This window comes from Cyprinus carpio, chromosome B8 (genome assembly GCF_018340385.1).
Source record: "Cyprinus carpio isolate SPL01 chromosome B8, ASM1834038v1, whole genome shotgun sequence".
In the NCBI taxonomy this organism is placed as follows: Eukaryota; Metazoa; Chordata; class Actinopteri; order Cypriniformes; family Cyprinidae; genus Cyprinus; species Cyprinus carpio.
In genome coordinates, this window is record NC_056604.1 from 2,916,225 (window position 1) to 2,943,547 (window position 27,323).

The 27,323-nt window shown below is 34.0% G+C and overlaps 2 protein-coding genes across 2 annotated transcripts; one reads left to right on the forward strand and one right to left on the reverse strand.

The window, feature by feature from the left end:
• Positions 1–396: 396 nt before the first annotated feature.
• Positions 397–19,670, forward strand: LOC109050887 (endophilin-B2-like). Its single transcript, XM_042729234.1, has 12 exons — positions 397–554; positions 1,295–1,436; positions 2,990–3,118; positions 9,196–9,329; positions 9,402–9,494; positions 11,660–11,722; positions 12,642–12,665; positions 14,324–14,413; positions 14,714–14,814; position 14,956; positions 16,229–16,441; positions 17,890–19,670. The coding sequence occupies exons 1-12, from the start codon at positions 492–494 to the stop codon at positions 17,995–17,997; spliced, it is 1,161 nt and encodes a 386-aa protein (XP_042585168.1). The 5' UTR covers positions 397–491; the 3' UTR covers positions 17,998–19,670.
• A 951-nt stretch (positions 19,671–20,621) lies between these two features.
• Positions 20,622–25,017, reverse strand: LOC109072140 (proline rich transmembrane protein 1B-like). The gene is made up of 4 exons (XM_019088411.2): positions 24,860–25,017; positions 22,270–22,730; positions 20,997–21,125; positions 20,622–20,917 (listed from the first exon to the last, which is right to left on the reverse strand). The coding sequence occupies exons 1-4, from the start codon at positions 24,867–24,869 to the stop codon at positions 20,771–20,773; spliced, it is 747 nt and encodes a 248-aa protein (XP_018943956.2). The 5' UTR covers positions 24,870–25,017; the 3' UTR covers positions 20,622–20,770.
• Positions 25,018–27,323: the final 2,306 nt, after the last annotated feature.

The window sequence follows — 27,323 nt, forward strand, 5'->3', positions numbered from 1 at the left end:
ATAATTATATTATTATTCACTGTGTGTTTTTCTTAACAAATTACATTTCTATTAAACAATGTTTGTGTCCATATTCAGGTATAAATTATTATTATTAATTAATTATTATCAGGACAAACTGAAACAGCGTAACCTCACGTGATAACTATTACTTTTCTCAGCGCTGCTAATATGGACCAATCACAGTCGATTGTGATTAGGTTTTTTTTTAAAAATCATTTAATAGAAATTGCCGCGGAGGATTTTTATTTATTTATTTTTTATATTTATTTTTAAACGACTATACTCTTAAAAGCAAAAACGTTTCCAGTAAGACAAAAACCTTTCTGAGATTTGAACGCGACTCAATGGAGGATTGTATTCGTGAGCCGCTTCGCGCCCCCTACAGTTAACACCCGTTAATGCCTCGAAGAAACCGTTGAAGACAGAAACACACTAGCCACTGCGGAGCCCTGATGCCGCGGGGATTCCGCCTCTTTCTCCGATAAAACATGGATTTCAACGTGAGGAAACTCGCTACAGATGCTGGGATATTCTTCTCACGAGCTGTTCAGGTAAAAACGGCCCGTTTCTGGATAAATATGAGTTTAAACGCGGCAGTCAGAGTGGCGGTGACAGTTGATGTGTAACTCGTGACACCCGCATCTGCGTTTATCTACACAAAACACCAAACCGAGATAAAATCACAAATACACTTTTAGCCGAATTAAATCTACTTTCGAACACAATTCATGTGACTAATATAGTGTGTGTTATAAAACAGCAATTAAATAGTGATATTGAATTTTCGAACATGAGGCGTATTCAAAAATAACGTTAAATTAGGCGGTTTGGTAACGTAAGTTACTATTTTCAGTGTAAGTAGATCACGTAAATTAATTACAAAATAAATGTAATTGGAATCGGTTACAGTTACTGATTAGAAAATGTGTAATTAAATTAGTTACTTATGAAAATAAAAATCACAAAGAAGGTTAAAATTAAATTATTATAATCTTAATTCAAAAGTTGGAAAGTCTGACAATAACGTTAGTCAGTGTTGAGAAATACTGTATAAGGTTTACATATTAAACAAAATATTGACAACTGAAAACATTAGAAATTTAGAAAAGCAGGGTTAGTTCACCCAAAAATTTAAATCGTGTCATTAATGACTCGCTAGTTACTCAACTTATTATATTTTAAATTGGGTAACTTGTAATCTGCAACCTATTACATTTCCAAAGCAGCCTTCCTAAAACTGATTATTTTGGAATATGACAGGTTCTTGTTGATCTCGTTGCTTTTGCTCCAGTTTACAGAGGAGAAACTGGGACAGGCTGAGAAGACCGAGCTGGACGCGCACTTTGAGAATCTGCTGTCCAGAGCTGACTGCACCAAAAACTGGACCGAGAAGATCTACAGACAGACCGAAGTCGTGCTTCAGCCGAACCCTGGTGAGCAGGTGCTGGTGACTCAGACACACCTGATATAAGAGAGTCATGAGTCAGTGCAGGACACTTCTGACTGCTGCTTTCATCTGTAGCACCTTGAACATGATCCGGAATAAATATCTGATTAAGGCTTTGATCAAACATCAGCTACTGTGTATCATGATACTGACAGTATTCAGTTTTTTTGTGGAGAAAAGTCTTCTAGCTGTAAGTCAAATAACTATAAGTATTTTATATTAATTTAATATTATATATTGTTATATATTACTAATATATTTAGTATATTATAAATAAAATATTATATTTAGTGCTGTCAAATGATTAATCACGATTACTCGAATCTAAGTTTTTGTTTACATAAATTATGTGTGTGCACTGTGTATATTTATTATGTATATTTAAATACACACACATGCATGTATATATTTAAGAAAAATATGTTGTATTTGTATATTGGATATATTTATATGTAATATAATTTATATGAATGTATATATATATATATATATATATATATATATATATATATATATATATATATATATATATACACGTAAATATTTGCAAAAAATATACTGTATGAGTGTGTCTTTATATACACAGTACACACACATGTATTATGTAAACAAAAACTTTTATTTTGGATGAGATTAATCACTATTTATCGTTTGACAGCAGCACTAAGTCTAGAAAGGGAACAAGCCCCAAAATATGAAAAAACGAGAGCAAAGTTCAATTAATTTTAGGAAAATGAAAAAAAATTAAATGAAATAAAAAAATTTAAGCTAGCAGTCCATTAATGTATAAAAATCTAATTCTAACTGACTGGTTTGGAAATGATCCTAAACTAAACAAATTGCAACTAATAAACGTGTGTGTGTCTATATGTGTATATATATATATATGTATATGTGTGTGTGTGTGTGTGTTTGTACCTATTTTTTTTTTTAAATATATATATATATATTTTTTTTTTAGAGTTTCTTATAATAATTTCATATTATAGATTAAATCTACGTAAAGATTTAAAGACAAAGAACTTAAAAATCGTAATGTAAATATCTTATGAAAAGTCTAGGAAGAGAACAAGCCCAAAATAAAGAAATTTGGGGCAAATTTAATCTTTCAACAGAATCAACACTTAAAAGAGTGGTAAAATAAATGTAAAATAAATTAAATCAAATTTTTAAGCAGTTAAAATCATTCCTTTAAAACATTTATTTATTTAATTATGTATCTATCCATCTATTTATTATTAATCTATGATAATATATTCTGTAAAACAATAATAATGATTTTTTTTAAACAATTTTTTTAAATGATTCTAGGGACTGACAAAATGTCCTTTAATTAAAGACTTTCAAATTTATTTATGTGTCCAAGTTAAGGTCCTTTAAAAAACTGCAAAATAGACTAAAGTGCTGAAGTACGTAGTTTTTGCAACTCAAAAATCATTGTCATCGTGTTTTTTCCTTTAGCATGATAAAAGTGTCACATCTTGACTGCTTTTGTTCATTTGTTTTTGATGTTGCTTTATTTGTCCATTTGTGCGCCAGGTGCTCGCATCGAAGAGTTCCTGTATGAAAAGCTTGACCGGAAGGTTCCCCCGCGGCCCACTAATGGAGAGATCTTAGGACAGTTCATGCTGGAGGCAGCGAAGGAGTTTGGATCAGGAACCCCGTACGGTAAGAAAACTCAGAAACATGTCTGACAATGTTTTTGTTGTCTCGTTTTTTTTTTATCAGTACTTTAAAATTCTTTGCAAACCTCAGCACTGGACTGTTGGTGTGCAAGAATAAACGCTTGATTTATTTTCGCTGGGTCGAGGACAAATCCATTGATTTGGTTTTCAAATGATGCTCTTAATCTAATTCAGTCCCCTGCAGTAACATTAAGAGCCACTGTCTGTGTTTGTGATTGTGAAGCTTCTTTTGTAGATATAATGTGAAAACACGATAGGTTAGCAAGCGCTCAAATGTTCAAATGGGGGAATAATTAAACCGCACAGACTGTGATGTTGAAGTTTTCAGTGTTATTGGATTGATTTTGCAGTCTCTGATGGTTTTTTCCCGCAGGCTGTGTGGAAGCAGCCAAACCAATAAATCTCAAAGCATTTTCCTTTCTGTTCCCCATCGGACTGATCAATAGTGTCAGAGGTCACAGCAGTCTGTGATGTCATTTCCTGGCCAGCATTCTTCCACAGAGATTTTCCCTTTATAACCTTCAGTAGAAGTACCAGCGGCGTCCAATTGATTTTTTTTTTTTTTGTTTTATTTTTTGCCTTTTACATGATAATTAAATTGGCCTAACTGTGCTCTATAGTCATTTTTATCAATATGAATAAACCTGATTCTCAAAAACTATAATATTAGAGCTCTGCTTCAGGGTTTTAATCCAGACGGAGGATGCATTTTATACTTTCTGAGCAATTAGAAAGTCATTCTAGAAAACACATTTGTCAAAGCAGTGATTTGTGATGAGCCTTTTGCGATCAAAACAAGACCTGTGACCTGTTTTTGAGTTTCAGGTCAGTTTTGATTGAGTTGCTCACAGCTGGGAAGAAAAAACATTGCTAAATGCAAATAAAACTGAATTAAAATTGACCATACAGTTGTGCAGAAAATAAATATACTTATTTACTCTTTTGTTGATTTTGATTGCTTCCACTGTCCTCGTTTGTCCTTGTGTGTGTGTGTGTGTGTGTGTGTGTGTGTTATTTTAGTACCATTAAGACACTATTTTAATTTTTTATTAATATTTTTAAATTCGTTTTAATTTTTTATATTTTCTGTGTTCATTTTAATTTGAAAGTTTTAGTAATTTGTGTTTTTGTCTTTTTTCTAAAATGTCGATATATATGTATATATACATATATATTATTTAACATTTATTTATAAAAATTATTGTTATTTTAGTGCGCAAGAATTTAGTGCATCTAGCTGAAACAAATTAAGTTTAAGGTGTTTTGTTTTATTTTATTTCAGTTAAAGTGTATTTTATTTCATGTAATGGAAATATTTTTTATGGTTTTAGTTGTAGTTGACGACGACGACGACGTGACATACAGCCAAGTATGGTGACCCATACTCAGAATTTGTGCTCTGCATTGTGCACACACACAGCAGTGAACACACACACACCGTGAACACACACACACCGTGAACACACACCCGGAGCAGTGGGTGTCATTTATGCTGCGGCGCCCGGGGAGCAGTTGGGGGTTCGGTGCCTTGCTCAAGGGCACCTCAGTCGTGGTATTGCCGGCCCAAGACTCGAACCCACAACCTCAGGGTTAAGAGTCAAACTCTCTAACCACTAGGTAACGACTTCTCCCATTAACTATAATAACTTTATCCACATACAGTATATTCAGATAGGGCAATATATACTGTTTAGCAGATCTCAACAGCTTGATTGTTAACTATATTATTATACACTGCTCCAAAATATTAAAGGAGAACTTTTGAATCAGAGTATAGCATCAAGTAAATTAAACTTCTGGGATATTGTTCTGGTCAGTTACGTAGCAGAGGGGGTTGTTAATTCATTTCAGCTGCTTTGGTGTTAATAAAATTAACAACAGGTGCACTAGATGGGCAACCATTAGAAAACCCCCAAAACAGGAATGGTTTTACAGGTGGAGGCCACTGACATTTTTTCCCTACTCATCTTTTCTGATTTTTCACTAGTTTTGCATTTGGCTAGGGTCAGTGTCACTACTGGTAGCATGAGGCGATACCAGGACCCTAAAAAGGTTGCACAGGAAGTCCAACTCCTCCAGGATGGCGCATCAATATGTGTCATTGCTAGTAGGTTTGCTGTGTCTCCCAGCACAGTCTCAAGAGCATGGAGGAGATTCCAGGAGACAGGCAGTTACTCTAGGAAAGCTGGACAGGGCAGTAGAAGGTCCTTAACCCATCAGCAGGACCTGTATCTGCTCCTTTGTGTGCAAGGAGGAACAGGATGAGCACTGCCAGAGCCCTACAAAATGACCTCCAGCAGGCCACTGGTGTGAATGCCTCTGAGAAAACAATCAGAAACAGACTTCATGAGGGTGGCCTGAGGTCCTCTAATGGGCTCTGTGCTCACTGCCTGGCACCGTGTAGCTTGATTGGCATTTGCCATTGAACACCAGAATTGGCAGGTCCGCCTCTGGCGCTCTGTGCTTTTCACAGATGAGAGCAGGTTCACCCTGAACATGTGTGACAGATGTAAAAGGGTCTGGAAAAGCGGTGGAGAATGTTATGCTGCCTGTAACATTGTTCAGCATGACCGGTATGGTGGTGGGTCAGTGATGGTCTGGGAAGGCATATCCATGGAGGAACACAGAGACCTCTACAGGCTAGACAATGTCACACTTACTGCCATTAGGTATCAGGATGGAATCCTTAGACCCGTTGTCAGACCCTACGCTGGTGCATTGGGTCCTTATTCCTCCTGGTGCACGACAATGCCCGGCCCCATGTGGCGAGAATATGCAGGCAGTTCCTGGAGGATGAAGGAATTGATACCACTGAATGACCCCCACGCTCGCCTGACCTCAATCCAATAGAACACCTCTGGAACATTATGTTTTGGTCCATCTCACGTCGCCAGGTTGCACCTCAGACTGTCCAGGAGGTCAGTGATGCCCTGGTCCAGATCTGGGAGGAAATACCCCAGGACACCATCCTTTGTCTCATTAGGAGCGTGCCCTGATGTTGTCAGGCATGCATACAAGCATGTGGGGGCCATACAAACTACTGAGTACCATTTTGAGCTGCTGCAATGAAATTTCAGCTTAATGGACTAGCCTGCTGCATCCTTTTTTCACTTTAATTTTGAGTGTCTTTGAATTCGGCCCTCTGTTGGTTGATAATTTCCATTTCCATTACACAATGTGGCATCTTTTCATTCCTAACAAATTACCCAGTACATATCAGTATAGATATCCTGCATGATATTTTTCCCCATTGAGATCTGATTTGTTTTCAAAGTGTTCCTTTAATTTTTTTGAGCAGTGTATTTTCAAAAAGCTCTAATCTGCTAAATGCAACTATGAGGCATGACGATATTATGACATTATAATCATTTTCATGATTTTTTTGTAACGCTGCTTTGAAACAATTTGTATTGTAAAATGTGCTATACAAATAAATCTTACTCGAGAACATTAAATATGGCTTGGTATAGATTATATTAGTAAACATCTATCTATAAGTGAATAAATATGAATTCCAGTGCTGAGTTTTATTTTTTTTTATTTATTTCCTGAATGATAAATGCTTTTATTACAGTGATTGGTTGCCACTTGAGAAGCACAGATAATAGATCCATAGAGTGAAGAGAGAGCTGTGCGCTGTCTGTTCTCAAAGTAAAGTGCACTTAGTGGTTTTAAATGGCTCATTAACGTCCTGTGACTGAACACATGCTTTTAGGATGGGCTGTAGTGTCAGTCAGTGGACATCATGGTTCATCTCTGCAAGTACAGGACTAATGCAGCCTGTCTAAAGGATAGAAAACCTTGAAGTGTCTATTTGTAAAATTAGTGGATTGAGTGTTTGTGGATGAACTTTTGACTGCATTTGTTGTTGGCCATTAATTAGGTTACTTGTGTCAAAAAAGCATGCTTTAGTTTTACATAAATACATTTAAAGGTCCACTGAAGTGCTTTGAAACACGCAGCGTTGTTCTGTTTGTTGTTGACATCATTTCAACTGAAACAGGGAGTGAGGGCGGGACATATTAAGCAGTCCCGCCCCCTTTTTAAAATAGCCAATAGCGTTTCATTTATGTCACAGTTACCGTTTGGACCAGAGCCGCTGAGCTCGGTAAAGCCTCATCCCAAACAAAATAACATACAAAACCACACATCACTATAAAAAACGGTATTCTGTGTAGAAAGTTTGATGAGAAGCTGAAGTGCAGTGTGTTGTCATCAAAATCACTGATCCATATTGGCGGAAGTGAGAGACCGTGGGTTTTGAATGATTATATTTTGTAAAAGAGAATTTTGTCATTGTTTTGTAGCACGCTAGCTTATAGATCATCTTAAGCCTAACATATTCATACCAAAAGCCAGAAAAATTAAATTTTGATTTCACGGGGACTTTAAGAGGTGTCCAAATGTCTAAAATTAATACAAAAAAAAAAATGCTTTTCTTTTGAATTTTTTCAAATAACAATTTGAGAATGTCTCATTTGGTGTTTATCTTTACCTTTAATGGAGCTTCATGAACAAAACCTGATGATCATGTTCTCCAGCATGATTTGAGCAACAGGAACATCTGACAAAGTCTGTACAAAGAGTCACACAATCATTGACACTTATGCAGAGTTCACACAGTCATCTGATCACCGTTGTTTTCACACTGCATGACTATCTGGGGTAGCATTCAGTTGCTGCTGTGTTCACATTTCACGATGGATCAGCGACAGGAGGTTAAACGCTGCATGACTTTAGAATAGGAAGATTCGTCAGCAACTCTGTCTGGTCTGCAAACTGTGTTTCACAACCAAACGCATGCGAGAAGTGATAAGGAAATAATTATCTTCATTGTTCATTGTCACATTCATTACAACATACCTTAATTTTTCATAATGATCGTAATCGTTTTTAATAATAGTAATACTTTTAAAGCAGTCTGCGGATGCAAAATTCACTTTTACATGTTGTTTGAACTAAAATGTGTGTTGGCAGTATGTGTACACAACCACCCTCTAATGATAAAAATCCAACCAGTGTTTTTTTTTTAAAAATCCAGATATATCTAAACCCCTTTCTCATATCAAGCCGTCCTCAGATTCTTGGCAAAATGACGTAGTTGATATTTCCTTAATTATTCTGATATAAAGGAAGTATGGTGATTTTTGAAGTCAAAATTAAAAATTATTATTATTTTTTTTCTCTCTGTACTGTTTGTTGCTGTGTGTTTGGGATTGTATGGATTCTGCTGGCTGTGAAACAAATTGCCCTTCGGGGAAAATAAAGTTGACCTAACCTAACAGAAAAGAGCTTCAGGCAATTAAGTGAAGTTTTGCAGTTAAAATCACAGACTGCCAGGTAAAGAGGTGTTAATTATTGATTTGGTGGGCCGAACAGCTGCTCTAACATGTTTGTGACTCTAACTCTTGCTTGCATTTTACATCCACATTCAATTTCCCCATTGATTGCAATACAGCAAAATGACAGTTATGACGGATATGACAGTTCACTGGTCTGCATCATATTTGCTGAACCAAATCCAATACTTGTTTCTTAATAAATGTGTGGTGCTGATTTAAAAAATAGTGCCTGTTTTGCTTGAGCATGTCACACTTTCTCACAAAATAAATAGCATTTTATAGCATTTTTGCTTTCGACAACCATTTGTTAAGTTGAACAAGTCTTAAACTATCCCTTAATCAGCAGAAAAAGACACTTTCTTAGTTCAGTTCTCATTAATTGATGCCTAAATCCACTTTTCCCACTCTTTTGTAGATTGTGAGTTAAATGGTACATTCTGAATACTTCTTTTCTCATTAAAACCAAACCTTTTGACATTTGACTGCTTTTGCTATTTTGAAACGTGATTTAAAGCTGATACATATCATTTGAAACTTCGCTTCATCAAATTATGATATAATTTTTTTTTTTTACAGATCAGCAGAATTCTTTTGAAGATGTGTTATTTAATGCACTTAATTTCTCAGTGTTGGAAATGAAATGGATTTTGTGGGAATGGAGTAATTCTGCCCCCACTGTGGGTTTTACTCGTGACTCATCTGTGCTTTGGCCGTGTAGGAAGCACCCTGATCAAAGTGGGCGACTGTCAGAGGAGACTGGGCGGCGCTGAGAGAGAGTTTCTGCAGACCTCATCCATTAGCTTCCTCATACCCCTACGCAACTTTCTGGAGGGCGACTGGAGGACCATTTCTGTGAGTCTGAGTCTTGTACTAACAGATTGGAGCTTGATGCTGATATATTGAAAAATGTCGTCTTCCTCGCAGAGAGAGCGGAAGCTCCTGGAGAATCGGCGCTTGGATCTCGACGCCTGTAAAGCGCGAGTCAAGAAGGCCAAAGCGGCGGAGACCAAAGCTGGTGTAAGATTTATCTCCCCTGTTCTCTCCTCCCGTTTCTTCTCTTTCTCTAGGGATTGGAATCATAAGGGATTTAGCTTTTCTGATTTTGGTTCACATTTAAGTTTTCCATAAAGGAATAGTTTAGTCAAAGTTCAGTGTTTGTAAGAAACAAATCCATCAAAACGTTTTAACTAAACTGTTGCTTCCGGCTAACATATGAGTCTATAATCAATAATAATGCTTCATCGAGTGAAAAAGTCTGTCTGCTGTTGTCCTCTCACATCAAAATACACCCACAAGTTTGTTTAGAATTGTTTTAGACTGTTTCTTCATGTAAACGGTGCTTGATCTAAACCGATTTCTCTCCTGATTCAGACCAGTTGACTGGAAGAAAGCAGTTGTTAAGCAAAAAATATCCATCTCGATATATTTATTTCTTACAAACACAGCTTTTGGCTTCTTGTGAAATTAACTGATGGACTGGGGTGGTGTGGATGTTTTTATCAGCTGTTTGGACTCTCATTCTGACGGCACCCATTCACTGCAGGAGTTTGTTAATCTGGAAAACAATCAATTGCTTGAAAGTTGATTTTCTTGAAGACTCCCTTCTTATTATGTGTATTTGGTTTGATTACGATCTTCTGTCTTGCAGAATGCAAACATTTCAAAACTGTTATTCGGTTTTTGTAATCTAAAAGAAGGTACCTAGTTGTGAATAATAGCTTGTTCTCGATTCTCAACCCTCTCATTCTGCTTCCTTATTGTCATGCTTTGAATGATGACATCACTCGATATGGGTCTCTTCCTCGTGTTTGTTGTGTTTGGTTGTGAATATTGTGTGATTTCTCCTGTTGATCGAGCACTAACCGTGTGTTTCTGCTTTAACCTTCACAGTGTGAGGGAGAAGTGAGTATCGCAGTGCGTTTCCTCTTATGCACGTTATGCTTTTTTTGTTGTTGTTGCTTTTTTTTTTTTATTACAATGACATAAAATCCTTTCAGTTTTGTTCCTCATTTTTCATGAACTCCACTAAGATCTTCTTTTGAATATGATTCTTGTATCTGAGTAAACCTTTAAAATATAGATTTCCAGAATGCATCGCATCAAGCTTAGAGATTTTTATTTATTTATATATATATATATTTTTTTTAATGCCTCCTAAAAAGTAGGGGGAATGATTTCTACATTTTCAAATTCCTCATTTATAAAGGTTACTATGCCCTTCATTTATATGTTATTACTAAGAATATAAGTGTTCTGGCTATATAAAACTCACTTTATTGTCAAATATACGAGTTTCAAACACATTTTACATAGCTACTACTTATGCATGTTCTGTATTTTTGTGCTTATTTTTGTTGGCTTATAAACATGCCAGTGTTATTTAAGTATTATTTAAATACCTTTATAGTATTTCTTTTTTATTTTGAATATTTATTTTATGTTTTTTGTCTTCATTTTAATTAATTTAATTTTAGTTTAGGTTTTAGTAATTTTATGTGCTTTTGTATTAGCTTTTTTAATATTTCATATTTAGCTTTCATACATTTTTATTTTAGTTTACCACTAAAGATTATTTCAGTTAGTTGCCAAGGCAGCATTTCTTTTAAAAACATTTTAAATTTATTTTTAAATTATTATTATTTTTTTTAATTTAATTTAATTTAATTTAATCAGCTGATGCTTGAGTTTACATAATACAGTTATTCTGTCAGCGTCCTCTAGTGGCTAATATATGAACAGAAAGTGTAGTTTATGATCATGTGATCATCCGTTCCATCATATCATAATCCACATCCACTCAAATTGTTTTGGGTTTCATTAATGCAACAGAATTGATACATAATGCACTTAAAGATGCTTAATTTCAGTTGCAATATCTTTATTTCATCATACAGCAAGATCAAAGATCAGATGTTTTCATTCTTATATTAATTAAAGATTAATTAAACATCATCTAAACTTGAACACATTATTCTGATCTTTGAATCTTTTTAGCTGTAGTTCTGATGCATGAAGGCTTTTAGAAGAGAATTCATTGCTAATTTTTGACCAGCAGTTATCATCCTATAGTTCAGTGCAGCGGATGAAGATGGAGCCAGTCAGTCTCTTACCTAAAATATCTGCTGCTAGTGATTGTGTTTTGGTAGGAGGTGTGTATTAAAGTGTGTTCCTGTCTGTTTCAGGCTGTTCCAGACTTTCAAGAGACAAGGCCACGTAATTATGTGCTGTCTGCCAGTGCATCTGCGGTAAGAACACCCCACCTCCACACACACACACACACACACACACACACACACACACACACACACACATCTATATACACAAGCACATATAACATTTCCAGTATTAATATAAATGAGAGACACATTATTCTGACATGCTGTTGTCAAATTGCAGTGTTTTTCTTCGTTCTGTGAGGGATGTGATTTTACCAATGATACAAATCAGCATATGGAAATTTATTTCCAAGACAGAATAATAAAAAAAAAAAAAAAATTAAAAAGGTAAAAAAAAAAAATCCTCACAGACCAGACTTTTTTTCCCCTCACAATTCTCAGAGAATAGGTAAATATAGTAAGATATATTCTCAGAATTGTGAGATACAAACTCTCAAATTAGCTAGAGAAAACAAAGTTAGCATTTTGAGAGAAAAAGTCACAAATACCTCTATAATTATTTTTTGTTCTGTAATAGAAACAAAAAAACAGAATTGTGAGATATAAACTCAGAATTCTAAGTAAAACGTCAAGAAGACCCAAGATCAAGAAAAAAGAATTGTGAGACATTAACCCGCAAGTGTGAGTTTATAACTTACATTTGCAAGATTCTAATAAAAAAAAGGTCACAATTACCTTTTTAGTTTGTTAATTCCATAACTTTGCTCTTCTACATGCTTCATCCTCATGCATTAAGGATGTAAATGAGCAACCTCTATAACCAGTATAACAAAACTAATCACACATTATTTCACATGTTTACTTTCATCATTTATAGTTTGGTCCTCAGAGATGTCAGCATTCTGAATTATATTAACAGTCACACTTTATTCCTTTGTGTTCTGCTGTAATCAAACACAGCTTGAGCTTAATACTTCTTATCATTGTAATGCTGTCTGTGCTTTTATCTTGTCATGTCTTTCTGTTTGTGTCTCTCTCTTCTGATCAGCTCTGGAACGAGGAGCTTGATAAAGTAAGTGTGACATGACGAATATATACATTTATGATTATATATATTCTGTAGTAATGTTTAGTTACTGTCTTCTCGTTTGGTTGTCATTAATTGTCAGGTTTAGCACAGAGCACTTTATACACGTCGCTTTTGTGCAGGGTTAATGTCAACTAGAGCTAAAATTAAAACTTAAACTAAAAACATAAAATAAAAATTGTTATTTGGAAAAATAACTGTGAACTGAAATAAAAGAAAAAAACATATAAATATATTCATTTATTTATTTACTTTTTTTCAGCTAGTTACCAAGAGATAATTTTTCTTTTAGCATAATTTTCTAAAATAGCTAAAACTAAGACTGAAATAAAATCAATAAAAATTATAGACTAATAAAATATAACTATGGACTAATTTAAACTAATAAAAATGTTAGAAACACAACAAAATTGCTACAATTTTAACCACAATTAAAATGAAAATTTTAAACATACAAATGCAAAGTAATTTTAAATATTAATAAAAGACTATAGTAAATGATACAAAAATAATTTAATTTAATTTCCTTTGAATTTTGCAATTCCTTTGAAATTTGGACGAATCTCATGGAGTGAGAATTAATTATTTTTTTGCATGAAATAAATTCAGTAAATGAAAACTATTTTAACACTATTTACCGTTGTGACATTATTTTTTATAAATAATGACAAAAATATCAAGACTGTTAATATTAATTGAGAATACAAGAGAAAATAAATATTCAGTCATGAAAATAATGTCACAAATGCACAAATCATGGTGGTCCTTTTTTTGTATAAATACAAAAATTATTTCTTATTTCCTTCTTATTTTTTCCATTTGGCTTTGGAAAGAATCCTCAGATTCTGTTTTCTGGGGCCAGTTGTATAAAATACTTAGACTAGTTTTATTAATTAGTCATCTCATTTTTTCTTTGAGACTTCTCATAAAAAAACAGGTATTTAAAATGTACATCAGTCTAATTTGAATCTGAAAAGCATGACTGACTGTACTAACTGCAAATTGGTTAGACATGTTCTTAAAGGGATACTCCACACCAAAAAAAAAAAAGACTTTATTCAACAATTCCTTTGTCAACAGTCTCCTCTGTGTCTTTCCATATGCTGTGTATGCTCTTCTGTATCATCCGCGCCACAAGGATGTTGTTTCTACGTGTATTTAGCTTTGATTTGAAAGAAAACAGCGCATCCTTGTGGCGCGGATGATACAGAAGCACATACGCAGCATACAGTGATAATGAGAGACACAAAGGAGACTGTTGACAAAGGAATTGTTGAATAAAGTCGTTATTTTTGTTTTCTTTACTTACAAAAAGTGTTCCCGTCGCTTCATATAACCCAGATTGCAAGTCTGATGGCAGATGGAGTATTCTGACGACGACTTTCATACCTTTTATGGACCTTGACACTGCTATTTACTTGGCAGTCTATGGGAGAGTCACAGGCCTCGCGGTTTTCATCCAAAATATCCTCAATTGTGTTCTGAAGACAAAGGGAGCTTTTACAGGTTTTGATTAATGACAAAATTTTCATTTTGGGGTGGAGTATCCCTTTAAGAGAGTCCTATAGTGTTCATGCAACTCTAAATGCAGATGAATCTTATGCCGGTGTCAATTTTGGATTTGTTTTCTCTGTCATATGCAGGCGGAGCATGAATTGCGTGTTGCTCAGACAGAGTTTGACAGACAGGCTGAGGTCACCAGACTCCTCCTGGAGGGCATCAGCAGCACACACGTGAGCCGTTTTTACATGCATGCTGCATTAACACACGCTACACACCTGAGCAGAAGTGTATGTTTGTATAGTGTAACGTTATGTAAACAAGCCACTTCAAACTGATAACCCTCATTTTCAGGATGCGCTTAAAGGCTTTCATAATAATCCTTCAGTTCATAGAATAGCATTTTAAAACATTGTTCACAATCATTGTTCAAAAGACTCTGTGTAAATATCTATTATCCTCATGCAAACACATGAAGTGCAGCCTGTGTTTGTGGGTTTTAAAGCGACAGGACGTCTTTTCTGTCTGTGCAGGTGAATCATCTGCGCTGCCTGTGTGAGTTTGTGGAAGCGCAGGCGATGTATTACAGCCAGTGTCACAAGTACATGCTGGAGCTGCAGAGAGAGCTGGGCAGGTGGTTATGCATCAGATTTCATTCATGTGTGCAAAATGCTATTTGGCTCACTGAATTTTTCCTAAATATAACATTAAATGGTTACACTTTACAGTAAGGTCCCATAGTTAATGCATTAGCTAACATGAGCAATATATGAAGAGTTATCTGTTTTTGCAAATAAACTCTTCATATTTCTTACATTTATTCATCTTTGTCAATAAAAGTGGTTGTTCATTCATGTTAGTTCACAGCGCATTACCTAATGTTTACAGATACAGCTTGTGATTTGAAAAATGTATGAAGTAAATGTTGAAATTAACAAATTAGAATTGATAAATTATGTACTGTAAAAGTATTATTAGTTCATGTTAACTAATATAGTTAAATAATGTTAACAAATAGAACCTTATTGTAAAGTGTTAACTATTAAATTAAAGCTTTCTTTAAGAGGAAAACTTTAGAGTGGAAAATATGACTTGATGAACCGTAAAGGAATAGTTTACCCAAAAATGTAATTCAAATTCAAGATGTGAAAAAATGTAGCATTGCATCACTTGCTCAGCAATGGATGCTCTGCAGTGAATGGGTGCCGTCAGAATGAGAGTCCAAACAGCTGATAAAAACCTCACAATAATCCACAAGTAATCCACAGCACTCCAGTCCATCAGTTAATGTCTTGTGAAGCCAAAAGCTGCATGTTTGTGAAACACAAATGCATCATGAAGACATTTTTAACTACAAAACCATCACTTCTGAGTCCATAATCCATAAAAACGCTTCCTCCAGTAAAAAGGTCCATTTCCTGTTGCCTCTCACATAAAAATACAGCCACGTATTTGTTTATTTTGGCTTGTAAATGGTGCTTGATCTGTGCAGATTTCCCTCCTGATTCAGACCAGAAACCTTTTTTTTTTATCGAAGGAAGCGTTATGGATTATGGAGTTGTGGTTTAGACCGCAGCAATGATTTGAAGTTGAAAATGTCTTAATAATGAATATGTTTCTTAAAAAAAATCAACTTTGGTCTTCTCCAGATGTTAACTGATGGACTGGAGTGGTGTAGATTACTTGTGGATTATTGTGATGTTTTTATCAGCTGTTTGGACTCTCATTCTGACGGCACCCATTCACTGCAGAGCATCCAATGCTGAGACACTGATGCAATGCTACATTTCTCCAAATCTGATGAAGAAACAAACTATGCTTCATCTCAGATGGCCTGATATTTTAGCAAATATAAATTTTTCATTAAACTATTCCTTTTAAATATTTGATTTGTAGATCATGACATCACAGTCATTCTTATAAACACCTGTTTAACTTTTCCCACCCGTCTGCTCACAGTTGCAGTGGAGACATGTGAGTTTTGAGTTTGTCGTCTTGTTAGTGTTCACACTAGTCAGCAGAGCCCTTATCAGTCTTCTCTCTTTCAGAAGTGCCCCGACTCTTTGGATGTGAATTGCCACCCCGCCAGTAGCCCCACGGACCCGTCTGCCTTCCTGCCGCTGAACTCTCCGTCTCCGCTGGAAACAGATGCTCTGCAGATTGAAGAAGTTCAGCCGCCAGCCAGCGGCACACGCAAGGCCAAAGTGCTGTATGACTACGACGCTGCTGACTCCAGTGAGCTCTCGCTGCGGGCCGATGAGGTGAGCAGATGTTTGATGGAAGATAAACGGTCTGATGTGGGTCTAATAGGGGTGTTGGGGCTGTGAAATATGTTATTGAACACTATCTAAGCCTACATTTCATGATCCAATCAAATTGTGATGGATAAAATTAAGTCCTATCCTAAATTATTCTGTTTCTCTTGAAAACTCCACATTAATTAAAATTAAAATTATTGTTTATTATATGTCATATATAATAAAGATAATAATGTCTTAGATAATATATATATATTATCATGATGATTTAATGCATTATAAGTTGATATTGGGTAGTTTATTTATGTATTTACTTTGGGTGATATATTGAATATTCAAATATATTTACAATGAGCTGGAAATGTGAAATTAAACATTGTGAAAATAGTAAGGAACACTGAGGAAAACATACATTGATATTTTTAAGTATATTTTTAATGTGTTTTGGTTTCTCGCATTAAACATTTTTAATAGATTTGGTTATAGTGGCAGTTTGGTTGAAGGGATTCGTTTTCGACATTTTTTTCTGAATATTTAAAATGTTTGCTATAAAAAACATTATTTACTTAATTTTAGCCCTTTTTTTGATACAATCAAATTGTGATGAATAAAATTAAGCCCCGTCATTAATTCTTTCTTACCTAATATTCTGTTTCACTTGAAAATGACACATTAATTCTAATTACAATTAATGTTTATCATGTCACATTTAATGTTAAAATTAATTTGTGATTGGTTTTTCATGACGATTTAATGCATAATAAGTTGATTCATTCTAGTTTATTTTATTTATTTATTTATTTATTTTTTAGTAAAAATGGGTGATGTTTTGAATATTCAAGTATATTTACAACAATTTTGCTGGCAATTAAAAATGTAATATTGTGATAATAGTGAAAAATAATGAAGAAAACATACCATGGTATTTTTAAATGTGATTTTTAATGCATTTTGATAGTTTTTTAAGCCATTTGAATATTGTTGAATATTTATCCTTTTTCCAATAATGATCATCTATTTACTTAATCATAGCCAACTTTTCGTGATCCGTTCAAGTTCCCGCCATGAATTGTTTCACTTGAAAATACCACATTAATTTTAATGTTCATCATATGTCACTTTAATGTTAAAATTAAATGAATTGTGAATGTTTTTTCATGATGATTTAAAGCATTATAGTTGACTTTGGCCAGTTTAAATTTCTCTTCAGTAAAATTGTGTGATACCTTGAAAATTCAAGTATATTGACAATGATTTCTGCTGTAATTGAACAGTGTAAATATAGTGGGGAACAGTGACGAAAACATTCACAAACTAGATTTTTTAATGTGTTTGGGTTCTTGGATTAAACGTTTTGAATATATTTGGCTACAGTGAAAGTTAAGTTGAACTGATGAAAGCATCCTAAAGACTCTAAATGAATTAATTAAACTCATCTGATTGGACGTCAGCTCATCACCGTGTACACAGTGCCTGGAATGGACTCTGATTGGCTGATTGGAGAGCGAGGAAACCAGAAGGGGAAGGTGCCTGTTACATATCTGGAGCTGTTGAGCTAAAGAGGCGAGACACACACACACACACACGCACACACACACACAGAATCATGGACACTTATGAGATCAACCCATGCATACATCTCTTCACCGAAACTCAAACTATTGTGTGTTTACATGCATGTCAGTGTGATACTGATTGACTGGGGCTTCATTTTTCTGTTTGATTTTAATATTTAAGATGTTCTTTGCCATTTTTTTTTATTATTTTGGAGGAGTGATATCACTTCTCCAAATATTAATATTAAAATCCATCACTTTTTAATACATAAACATTAAACTCTTATAAATTAATAAATAATGTGATTAGTCAGGATTATAATTCATAGAACATCCAATTTTTTGAAATCATTAAATCACACAAATACTCACCAGTGCAAAACAAATCTCAGAATTAATAATTCATTTACAAATGCTTGAAACATCCACTCGTTGTGAGCACATGTATGTTTGTGGCTGTTTTCTTCACTAAAAACAATCCTGTGGTGAGTCGGAATGACTTTCCTGCCTTCAGTATATACAATAAGCAGTCTTGATTCAGCTCGTCCTGGAAGCTGAAGACAAATATAAGCTCAATATTAAATGTTCAAAGGTCTAAGCACTTGCATATTTGCACTGTTTGGCAATTTTGTTTTCTAGCAGACCTCCGTAAGCCTGAATTAAACAAGACCTTAACTGCATCTCATGCAGATAGATGTAATGTAACGAGCTACAGCTAATAATGTCTACAATAGCACCACTGTTAAAAATATTCCGTGGAGTGACCATGTGATAGAGATCAGGATATGAATGTTGATCTCCAGCCTTAAAGTCTTCATAAAACTAGTTTTTCTTGCATGAGGAACTTGACAGTGCAATAATACCTGCTCATGCTCAGAAAATTAACAGTTGCTCTGCAGAGCATCCATTGCTGAGACACTGATGCAATGCTACATTTCTCCAAATCTGATGAAGAAACAAACTCATCTTTATCTCAGAAGTTTTTAGCAAACTTTAATTTTTGCCTGAAGTATCTCTTCAGTCTCATCTACTGATTTAAATGTGTTTTGCTGTTTTGTGTCCACTTGCACTTGTGATCACTGCAGCTATAGAGCAATGCATGAGTTTCATCACCTCTCAAACTATTCTGAATGATCTACTTTATAATAGTAATAACAATAATACTATTTAATTTATTTATACATCATTTCTGAAACCCAAGGTTGCTCGATGTGTGTTGATGTAGGCCATACTGGATTTATTTATGCCATAATGAACTGCACTGCACAACCTGTATTGTATGACACCTATTAATACATTTATTATTTAATTAATTTTATACCTTTTTTAGTTTTAGAGTTAGGCTTCATAGCTTCATCCTTATTTATTTTATTAGTGTCAAAGTGCAGCTAAACATTATTTGGATGTTTTGTCCAGTGTACAGTATTTAATGTTTTATTTTACTTCTGTTTTTATTCTTTTAACTTTATTGTAAATCATTATGGATTATGTAGAAATGAATCAATTTAAGCCAACATGGTCATTTCTTTTCTTCTGAGAGGAAGCTCTTGTTTATGACGCGCTCTGCTGGTCATTTCTTTTTCTCTTTTGCTCTTCATTGTATTTAATGGTGACTCTCCAAGCCATGTGGAGAGAATCAAGCTTAGTAATGTAATAAAAGCCATTTTATTGCTATATATTGTTTTCAAGGTCTTCACTGATTATTTAAAGACATAAATAGTGTTGTCTGTTTTGGGTTACTTTTTATTCAGTGCAACATAAACACATTAGGTTTCATCCAATAGTGCTTCTTATAAACATTTAAAGACTGTACATCTAATTCAGTTTGTTTGCAGTCATAGATGATGGTAGTTTTTACGTAACTAAATCAACAAAAATACAAGATTTATTACCAGTGACAGAAAAATACAAACTCTCTGAAAGTACATATCATAGAACATGATGCATAAAAACCTGTTTAAAATGTAAGATGTTAAAGTTTTAATCTCACACTTTGTCACTTTCAGTGCTATACAGGAGTTTCAGTTCTGTCTGCATTTGCAGCATATTTTACACAAACAGTCAAATGTTTGAATGACGTTTCGACTGGTATAGTTCCCATACATCCATTTTTGTGAGTTTTCATGACTTTATTACTACTATTTATCACATTTTAAAATAATAGTTAAGAAAAGGAGTGATGGTGCACCTTCAAACAACATCTATAACATTTTGTTTAAAGGTTTGGGGTGAGTAAGAGTAAATTTTTTTGACAGAAATTAATAATATTATTTAGCTGGGATGCATTAAATTGATCAAAAGTGACAGTAAAGACATTTATAATTTCGAAAGATTTCTGTTTCAAATAAATGCTGATCTTTTCAACTTTCCATTCATCAAAAGTATGTTTTTTAACATGAATAACAATCAGAAATGTTTCTTGAGCAGGAAAAAAAAAAACAAAAAAACAAAAAAAAAAAAAAACACGAATAACAATCAGAAATGTTTCTTGAGCAGAAAATCAAAACATTATAAAAAATTGTTTTTTAACATGAATAACAATCAGAAATGTTTCTTGAGCAGCAAATCGGTATATTAGAATGATTTCTGAAGATCATGTGACACTGAAGACTGGAGTAATGATGCTGAAAAAAAAATCAGCTTTGATAACAGAAATAAATTACAATTGACTATATATTCAAATTGAAAACAGTCATTTAAATTGTAATAATATTGAACTGTTTTTACAGAATTTTTTGATCAAATAAATGCAGCCTTGGTTAGCATGAGAAAGTTTCTATGCACAGAGCACTATCACTACATAAATAATCCAGCCCACAAAAACAAACATGCCGAACATCAAACTGAACATGACAAGCAGACGAGCCTTCTGGGACGTTTTCTCCGCTTCACGGATGTCACCCCTGGTCAGCGCCGCACGGGTCTGTAGAGAGGTCAGAGGTCATCATTAATATTAGTGTGCAGGTGTATTTGTACTAATGCGCTGTGTTTCAGGTGCTCACTTCATACGAGTACATGACAGCGACGATGCCGCTCATGAGGCAGCAGAAGATGGTCACCAGCAGAGACTCAATCAGGTAATCTTTAGGTAACGGTGGCTGCTCCTCTCCCAGCGGCGGCCCGTTCATGTACTGAAATCAAGTGTTAGACGTTTAGATCCAAAAAGCAAGAATAAAAAAAACTATGACTAGACATGAAGCTCCAGACTTGCAATGTAATCATTAGTTATTTGTGATTTGTGAGGGTAATTTTTTTGAAATTGAGATGTATACATTGTTTAAAAGCTGAATAAATAATCTTTCCACTGATGTATGGTTTGTTAGGATATGACAATATTTGGCTGAGATACAGCTATTTAAAAAAAATCTGGAATCTGAGGGTGCAAAAAAAAAAATCTAAATATTGAGAAAATCGCCTTTAAAGTTGTCTAAATGAAGTCCTTAGCAATGCATATTAAATGTTTTTTTAAATATATACAGTAGGAAATTTGCTGATTCTAAGCAATTTGAATGCATTTTGAGGGTATTATTTAAATAAAAAAATAAAATTGTTAAACTATGCTAGTATTTTGACAAATACACTGCAAATAAAATGTAAGTAAAACTTTCAAACATTATTGTAGTAGGTTTTGCAAGAAAATACTATTTGAGGTTTATTCATTTCAAAATTTCACGTTTAATTCAATGTGTTACTTGCCATTTCTTTACTGAATTGTGAAACTTGCTAGTCGTTTCTGAGCAACTATTGTTTCTACACCATTTTTTTTAGTGTATGCTTCATATTATTCAATGCATATTATTCAGCAAGTTCATATCTACACCGCTACAAATATTACACCGTTTATTGGAGAGTGCTTAGTACCCTCTAGCTGTGTACAGTACACACTGTGCATTGTTTAAGCTGGTTACAGATCACTAAAATAAGATAAACTACATTTTGGGTTTTTATTAAACTAATGTGGGCATGCTGTGATCTGTTCTGTATTTTTATTTTTTTTTTACTGTAACTGACAGATTCCAGCCAAAAAAAAAAAAAAAAAAAAAAAACACAGCTCGGAAGTGGAAGGGAATGGGAGTCATTCTTCTGGGATTGGGACGGGACTGGATTTTCCCCCAATTTTTTCAGTTTAAAAATCCACTCCCGTGTCACCCTCTACCTTGTAGAACCGGGTCTGAGTCAGTTACTACCCAGCACTGAAAATATTGTTTCTGCTTGAGACTTACTGATTTAATCAGCATCTGGTTTATGAGTGTCAGAGGTGAAGCGGGATCTTACTATAGTGTAGGACGGGTAAGTGGACGGCGGGAGGAAGGAGGGCTGGTAGAAAGCAGGATTGGCTCCAGGCTGACAGGCGATGACGGGCTGGTTGGGGTACTGTGGGTACATGACGTAGGCAGTTTTGGGGTCCGGTGGGCTGTATGGAGGAGGGTTGGGTGGGGCGCTGCTGGTCGGGCCGTCTCCTCCAGCGGGGCTTGTGTACGGCGGGTGGAGGGTGTGGGTGCTGTCCGTGTCGAACGCTGGGTTCAGGGTGCGGTTGCTGTCGGTGTCGTATGTGTGATGGGATGTTTGGATGCTGTCTGTGTCATTCAACGGGCCGGCGGTGAGGATGCTGACCGAGTCGTATGCAGGAAAGCTGGGTAATGTCGTGGCTTCTCTCTGTCTGGAGGAATCATGAGCCTCCTGGAGGCCGGGAGGCCCTGGATGAGTTCGATCATCGGAGATGTTCGGAGGAGCCGCTGATGAATGGGACAGACAGATGGAAGGTTAAAGGTGATGCTATTTTTAATTTTAGTTTAAAAAACACTACCATTCAAAAGTTTGGGTCAGTAAGATTTTTATGTTCAAACTACCATTCAGAATTTTAAAGTCAGTAAGATTTTTTTTTTTTTTTAAAGAATCTCTTCTGCTCACCAAAGATTCATTTATTTGCATGAATCAAAATAATTTAACAGTTTAAAACAAGTTTTCTGTGTGATCATATTGTAAAATGTAATTTATTCTGTGATCAAAGCTGAATTTTCAGCATCATTACTCCAGTCTTCAGTGTCACATGAACTTCAGAAATCATTCTAATATGCTGATTTGATAATCAAGAAACATTTCTGATTATTATCAATATTGAAAACAGTGCTGCAGAATCAAAAGAACAGCATTTGTTTGACAGAAATCTTTTGTAACATTGTCTTCACTGTCACTTTTAAGTGCATTCTTGCTAAAAATTAATTTCTAAAAAAAAGAAAAAATCTTACTGACCTCACACTTAGTTTCAGTGGCCCAACATTCAAATTCTCCAGTTCTGTTGTTTTTGTGCAACTTATTTTTCCATGCTGTAATTTTAATCCATTTATTAAAAACTGTATTGAAATTATTTATTATTTTTGCTGTTTAATAAAATGTTTTCTTATGTGTAATTGTTTTTCATAAAGACATGCTCAATTATTACTTAAAACTTAAAAATTATCTTGTAATTACTTAAAATCAAAAACATAAAAAATTGTTACTTGAAATAAAATAAACATTAGCTGAAATAAATATTATTATATTTTATTATAAATGTTATAATTTTTTAAAAATCTATTTAATGCATCATTAGTTGATAAAAGTATTAATTTCTTAAAAAAAAAAAAAATTCTTAGTGAACCCAAAACTTTTTTCAGCAGCCCAACATGTCAAATTCTGACTTGTACCAGGAACGTGAGTTTGAGTGTTTTCTTTAGTAATTGCATAAGAATGCTTTGGCTCAAGCGGTTGTCTTTAGAAAATATTTTTGCATTTTCATTTCATTGGTGCTACACACATCACAGTAATATTCCACCTGAGAGTTATTTGAAACTCTCTCTCCATTCGGAAACTCAGCTCGGGGAGAAACCTTCACCTCCACAACAGCCCATCAATTATTCACTCATGATATATAAGACCCTTTAACACTCAGAAATGGAAATTTATGAATAAGTTTCTTATTCTCAGCTGAACTGAGACACTTTAGAAATAACAAACACTCGTAAACATGCGAATCCCTTACTAGAGTAGCAGAGACGTCATGAATTTCTAAATCAAGTGTGTACTGAATATTATAAATAGCTCATCTAAAACATTTCTTTAAAGAAACATAATAAACCATATCACAAGTTGTCATGTATTTTGGTGGTGCAAATCATCATGCTGTAATTTTAATGCATTTATTAAAAACAGCATTTAGATTTTTTGTAGATTTAAAATATTTTTGCTGTTTAATAAAATGTTTTGTACTTCATAACTGTTTTGCATAAAGACATGGTCAAACCAGGGTTATTATTGTTAACTAAAACTAAATTTCATTAACAATTACTTGAAATAAAACATAGGTTAACTGAAATAAAATATATATATATATATATATATATATATATATATATATATATATAAATACTCAACCTTGTTTTATTTCAGCTAGTAGCCAAGGCAACATTTCTATTTAGTTTGAAGTACTAAAATAACTAAGAAATGTCAGCTAATTAATAAAAATGAATAAATAATATAGACATTTAAAAAAAAAACTAATTAAAATGACAAAAGCAATTATTTTTAAATTACTAAAACTTTAAGTAAAATTGAAGTGAAAACAGAAAATACGAAACTTAATCTAGTTCACAATGTTAACACAGACTGTAATAGTATATCAGTGATACTAAAACAACACTGGCTCAAACAAAAGCGGATCTCGTTTCATATCTGCTGTTTTCTTTCGGTTGTCTTGTCTGTGTTTTATAAACGGATGTGTTTACGCAGTAACTAAGTTCTTGGCTGTTTTCCAGCCTCACCAGCGCTCTGATGAACAGAAGTTTCCATGAGTTTGCGCATGAATGATGAAGGCTGGTCACTTTACCTGAGTCCATCAGGGACGGTCAAGAGCTCATCAGGACGCAGAACAATCCTGAGAAATATCCAGCAGGAGTGTGTCGACGTTCAGGATCAGATGCGTGTGTGTGTGTGTGTGTCTGTGAAATGGCTGTGGCTTGTGCGATCTCTTTCTCTCTCTGAACAGTATCATGTTTGTTTAATAATTGACGACTGAGTCCGTGTGCGTGCGTTTATGAGTGTCCTTGTGAACATACAGGCACGTGTTGATCTGTTATTGTAAACAAACATGCCATGCATAAAGTAATTTAATTTAACAATAGTAAAATATTTTTTCTAATTAAAATAAGTTTTTTCATTTAAAGGTAGGATTATATATGGACTATTCTACAGAATTGGTGCAAACTGCTGTCCCACAATAAAAAAAAAAGCCTTTAAAAAGCATTTAAGTATTCAAAACTTAGAAGTTTACTAAGATCTGTCTTTTATCTATTGAAACCCACACTTATATTTAAAATATTATTAAGCTTAATATATATAAAATCATAATTTATTGGGTATTTTTAATTGGGAGGTGGCTGTCCCGAACCCTAACCTCTAAATTTAAAAATGTTGAAATATATATTTTTTTTTTTCTTTCATTGTTGTGTTTAAAAGCATTTTTTGATTCTTTTAAAAATTGCAACAAAAAAAAAAAGTAAAAAAAAATTATTTTCTTTGTTAATTAAGAAACTTCATGTAAAAAAAAAAAAAAAAAAGTATCACTACCAAAACAGTGAATGTTTTTGTCCATTGGCCAAGACTGATTTTAACTACACTCTTAAATTTACGATCAGGAAATATTTATATGTCACACTTTCTTGCAGCTACAAGGTGTGAATAGATTAGATGGTTCTCATCATTTTGAGGTAAATGTGTCCAAAATTCTGAACAAGCTGTGTGTAACTTTAAGGAACGTCACTACCGAACCCCTTTTTTTCTGCAATTAAGCACTGTTTTGGGAGTTATTCCATAACATTTAGTTTTTATATGCGTATCCCTGTTCAGAACTGTGCTAGCTAACCTTGTGCTGATTAGCATCTTTGAGCTAGACTCAAAAGTATCTAAAATTGGGAAACATCAAAAGGGAACACATAATCCTCATATTTAGGGAAAAATTTTTTTAGTACAGTTATGCAGATTTTTAGTATGTTTTAGTAGTGTTTTAGTATGCGAGTGAAATACTGTGATGTGGTCTCTACCAAAACATTGTCACTACTGAAAATGTGCAGTCACTACGGAAACATGGGATGTTTTGTCAAAAATAACGTATACTGAATGATCAACTAAGATGTTATGATAGTTTTTGGTTCAATGTATATTCAAACTTATGAATCTTTAACTTTGAAATCAGTATGATAAACTTTTTGCCTTTTACTAAGAAAAACTGATTCAAAATACAACAAATCTCATAAATTACACTTGAAATATTGTTAAAAATGTAATTGTTATTGATCTACCTCTGAATTTTTTTTAAATAAAACAGCAAAAAATATATTTACAATGTAGATGTAAGCAAAATCTTAATAGGTCAATATAACACTTCTAATTAAATTATTATTAGTTTCAGTAGTGACAAATTTGGGGAGAGAACAAATATTCCTAAACTTTCTGAAAATACAATATGAGAATTAACTGCACAATTACTAGAAATGTGTACCTTGGATATTATACAATTTTCATGCATACAGATTTTTCGGAAAAAGACTTTTAAATATATTTATTTATTTAATAAGTGTATACTGTGTATTCTGACACAAACTTGGATGCCTCTGGGCTGAGCGCAGGATATCTACTCACCTTAGAACCGCCCCTGGTATGGATATACTATACTAGATGATATACTGTAGATTAGGTGTACTGTACATGTAGGTGATTGAATGGTTGTTTGCTTTGGTGCTTAAACCCCTGACAGTCCTCATGCCACCCTACAAATAATTTTCTAGGTCCGCCCCTGAATGTAAGGTCTGTTCTTGTGCATATAGTCATATACGTTAACCAAACATCAACACTTACCAGAAGAGACTTTGAAATTGTTTTTTTTTAAAGGATGTTATTTGTAATTCAAGACTTAGTTCATCCCTGCCGGATGTGACTTATATGCACACGATGTGTGGGATAAGGTGATATGCACACCCATTTTTAAAATCTTTTTGTGAGATTGATGAATGCTTTTTTGCTTCTTTAGTTTGTCTTTCATAATATTGTGTATTTGATCTGTGATCGTCTCCTACAGTCGTCCATTGCTGCAGATGGGATGATGTTGCATTTACATCAGCATGAAGAGACTCATTCTCCGCAGACAGGTAAACACATTCTGTCAAATATTATAATAAATATTAGCATTACACAATTTAGCCATGCAGCTATTATGGTTGACATTTATTTATTTGTATTTGATATTTTTATTTTATTTGTATTTTTATTATGCTGTTACTATAATATTATTTTTA

Excerpts from the sequence above, each read along its gene's own strand:
- LOC109050887 (XM_042729234.1), top strand. The coding sequence starts at position 492 with ATGGATTTCAACGTGAGGAAACTCGCTACAGATGCTGGGATATTCTTC. Across the intron at positions 3,119-9,195 it reads TGGATCAGGAACCCCGTACG|GAAGCACCCTGATCAAAGTG; the intron begins GTAAGAAAACTC and ends TTGGCCGTGTAG. Across the intron at positions 14,414-14,713 it reads AGGGCATCAGCAGCACACAC|GTGAATCATCTGCGCTGCCT; the intron begins GTGAGCCGTTTT and ends CTGTCTGTGCAG.
- LOC109072140 (XM_019088411.2), bottom strand. Across the intron at positions 21,126-22,269 it reads CTTACCCGTCCTACACTATA|TACATGAACGGGCCGCCGCT; the intron begins GTAAGATCCCGC and ends ACTTGATTTCAG. Across the intron at positions 20,918-20,996 it reads CTGTCATGTACTCGTATGAA|ACCCGTGCGGCGCTGACCAG; the intron begins GTGAGCACCTGA and ends ACCTCTCTACAG.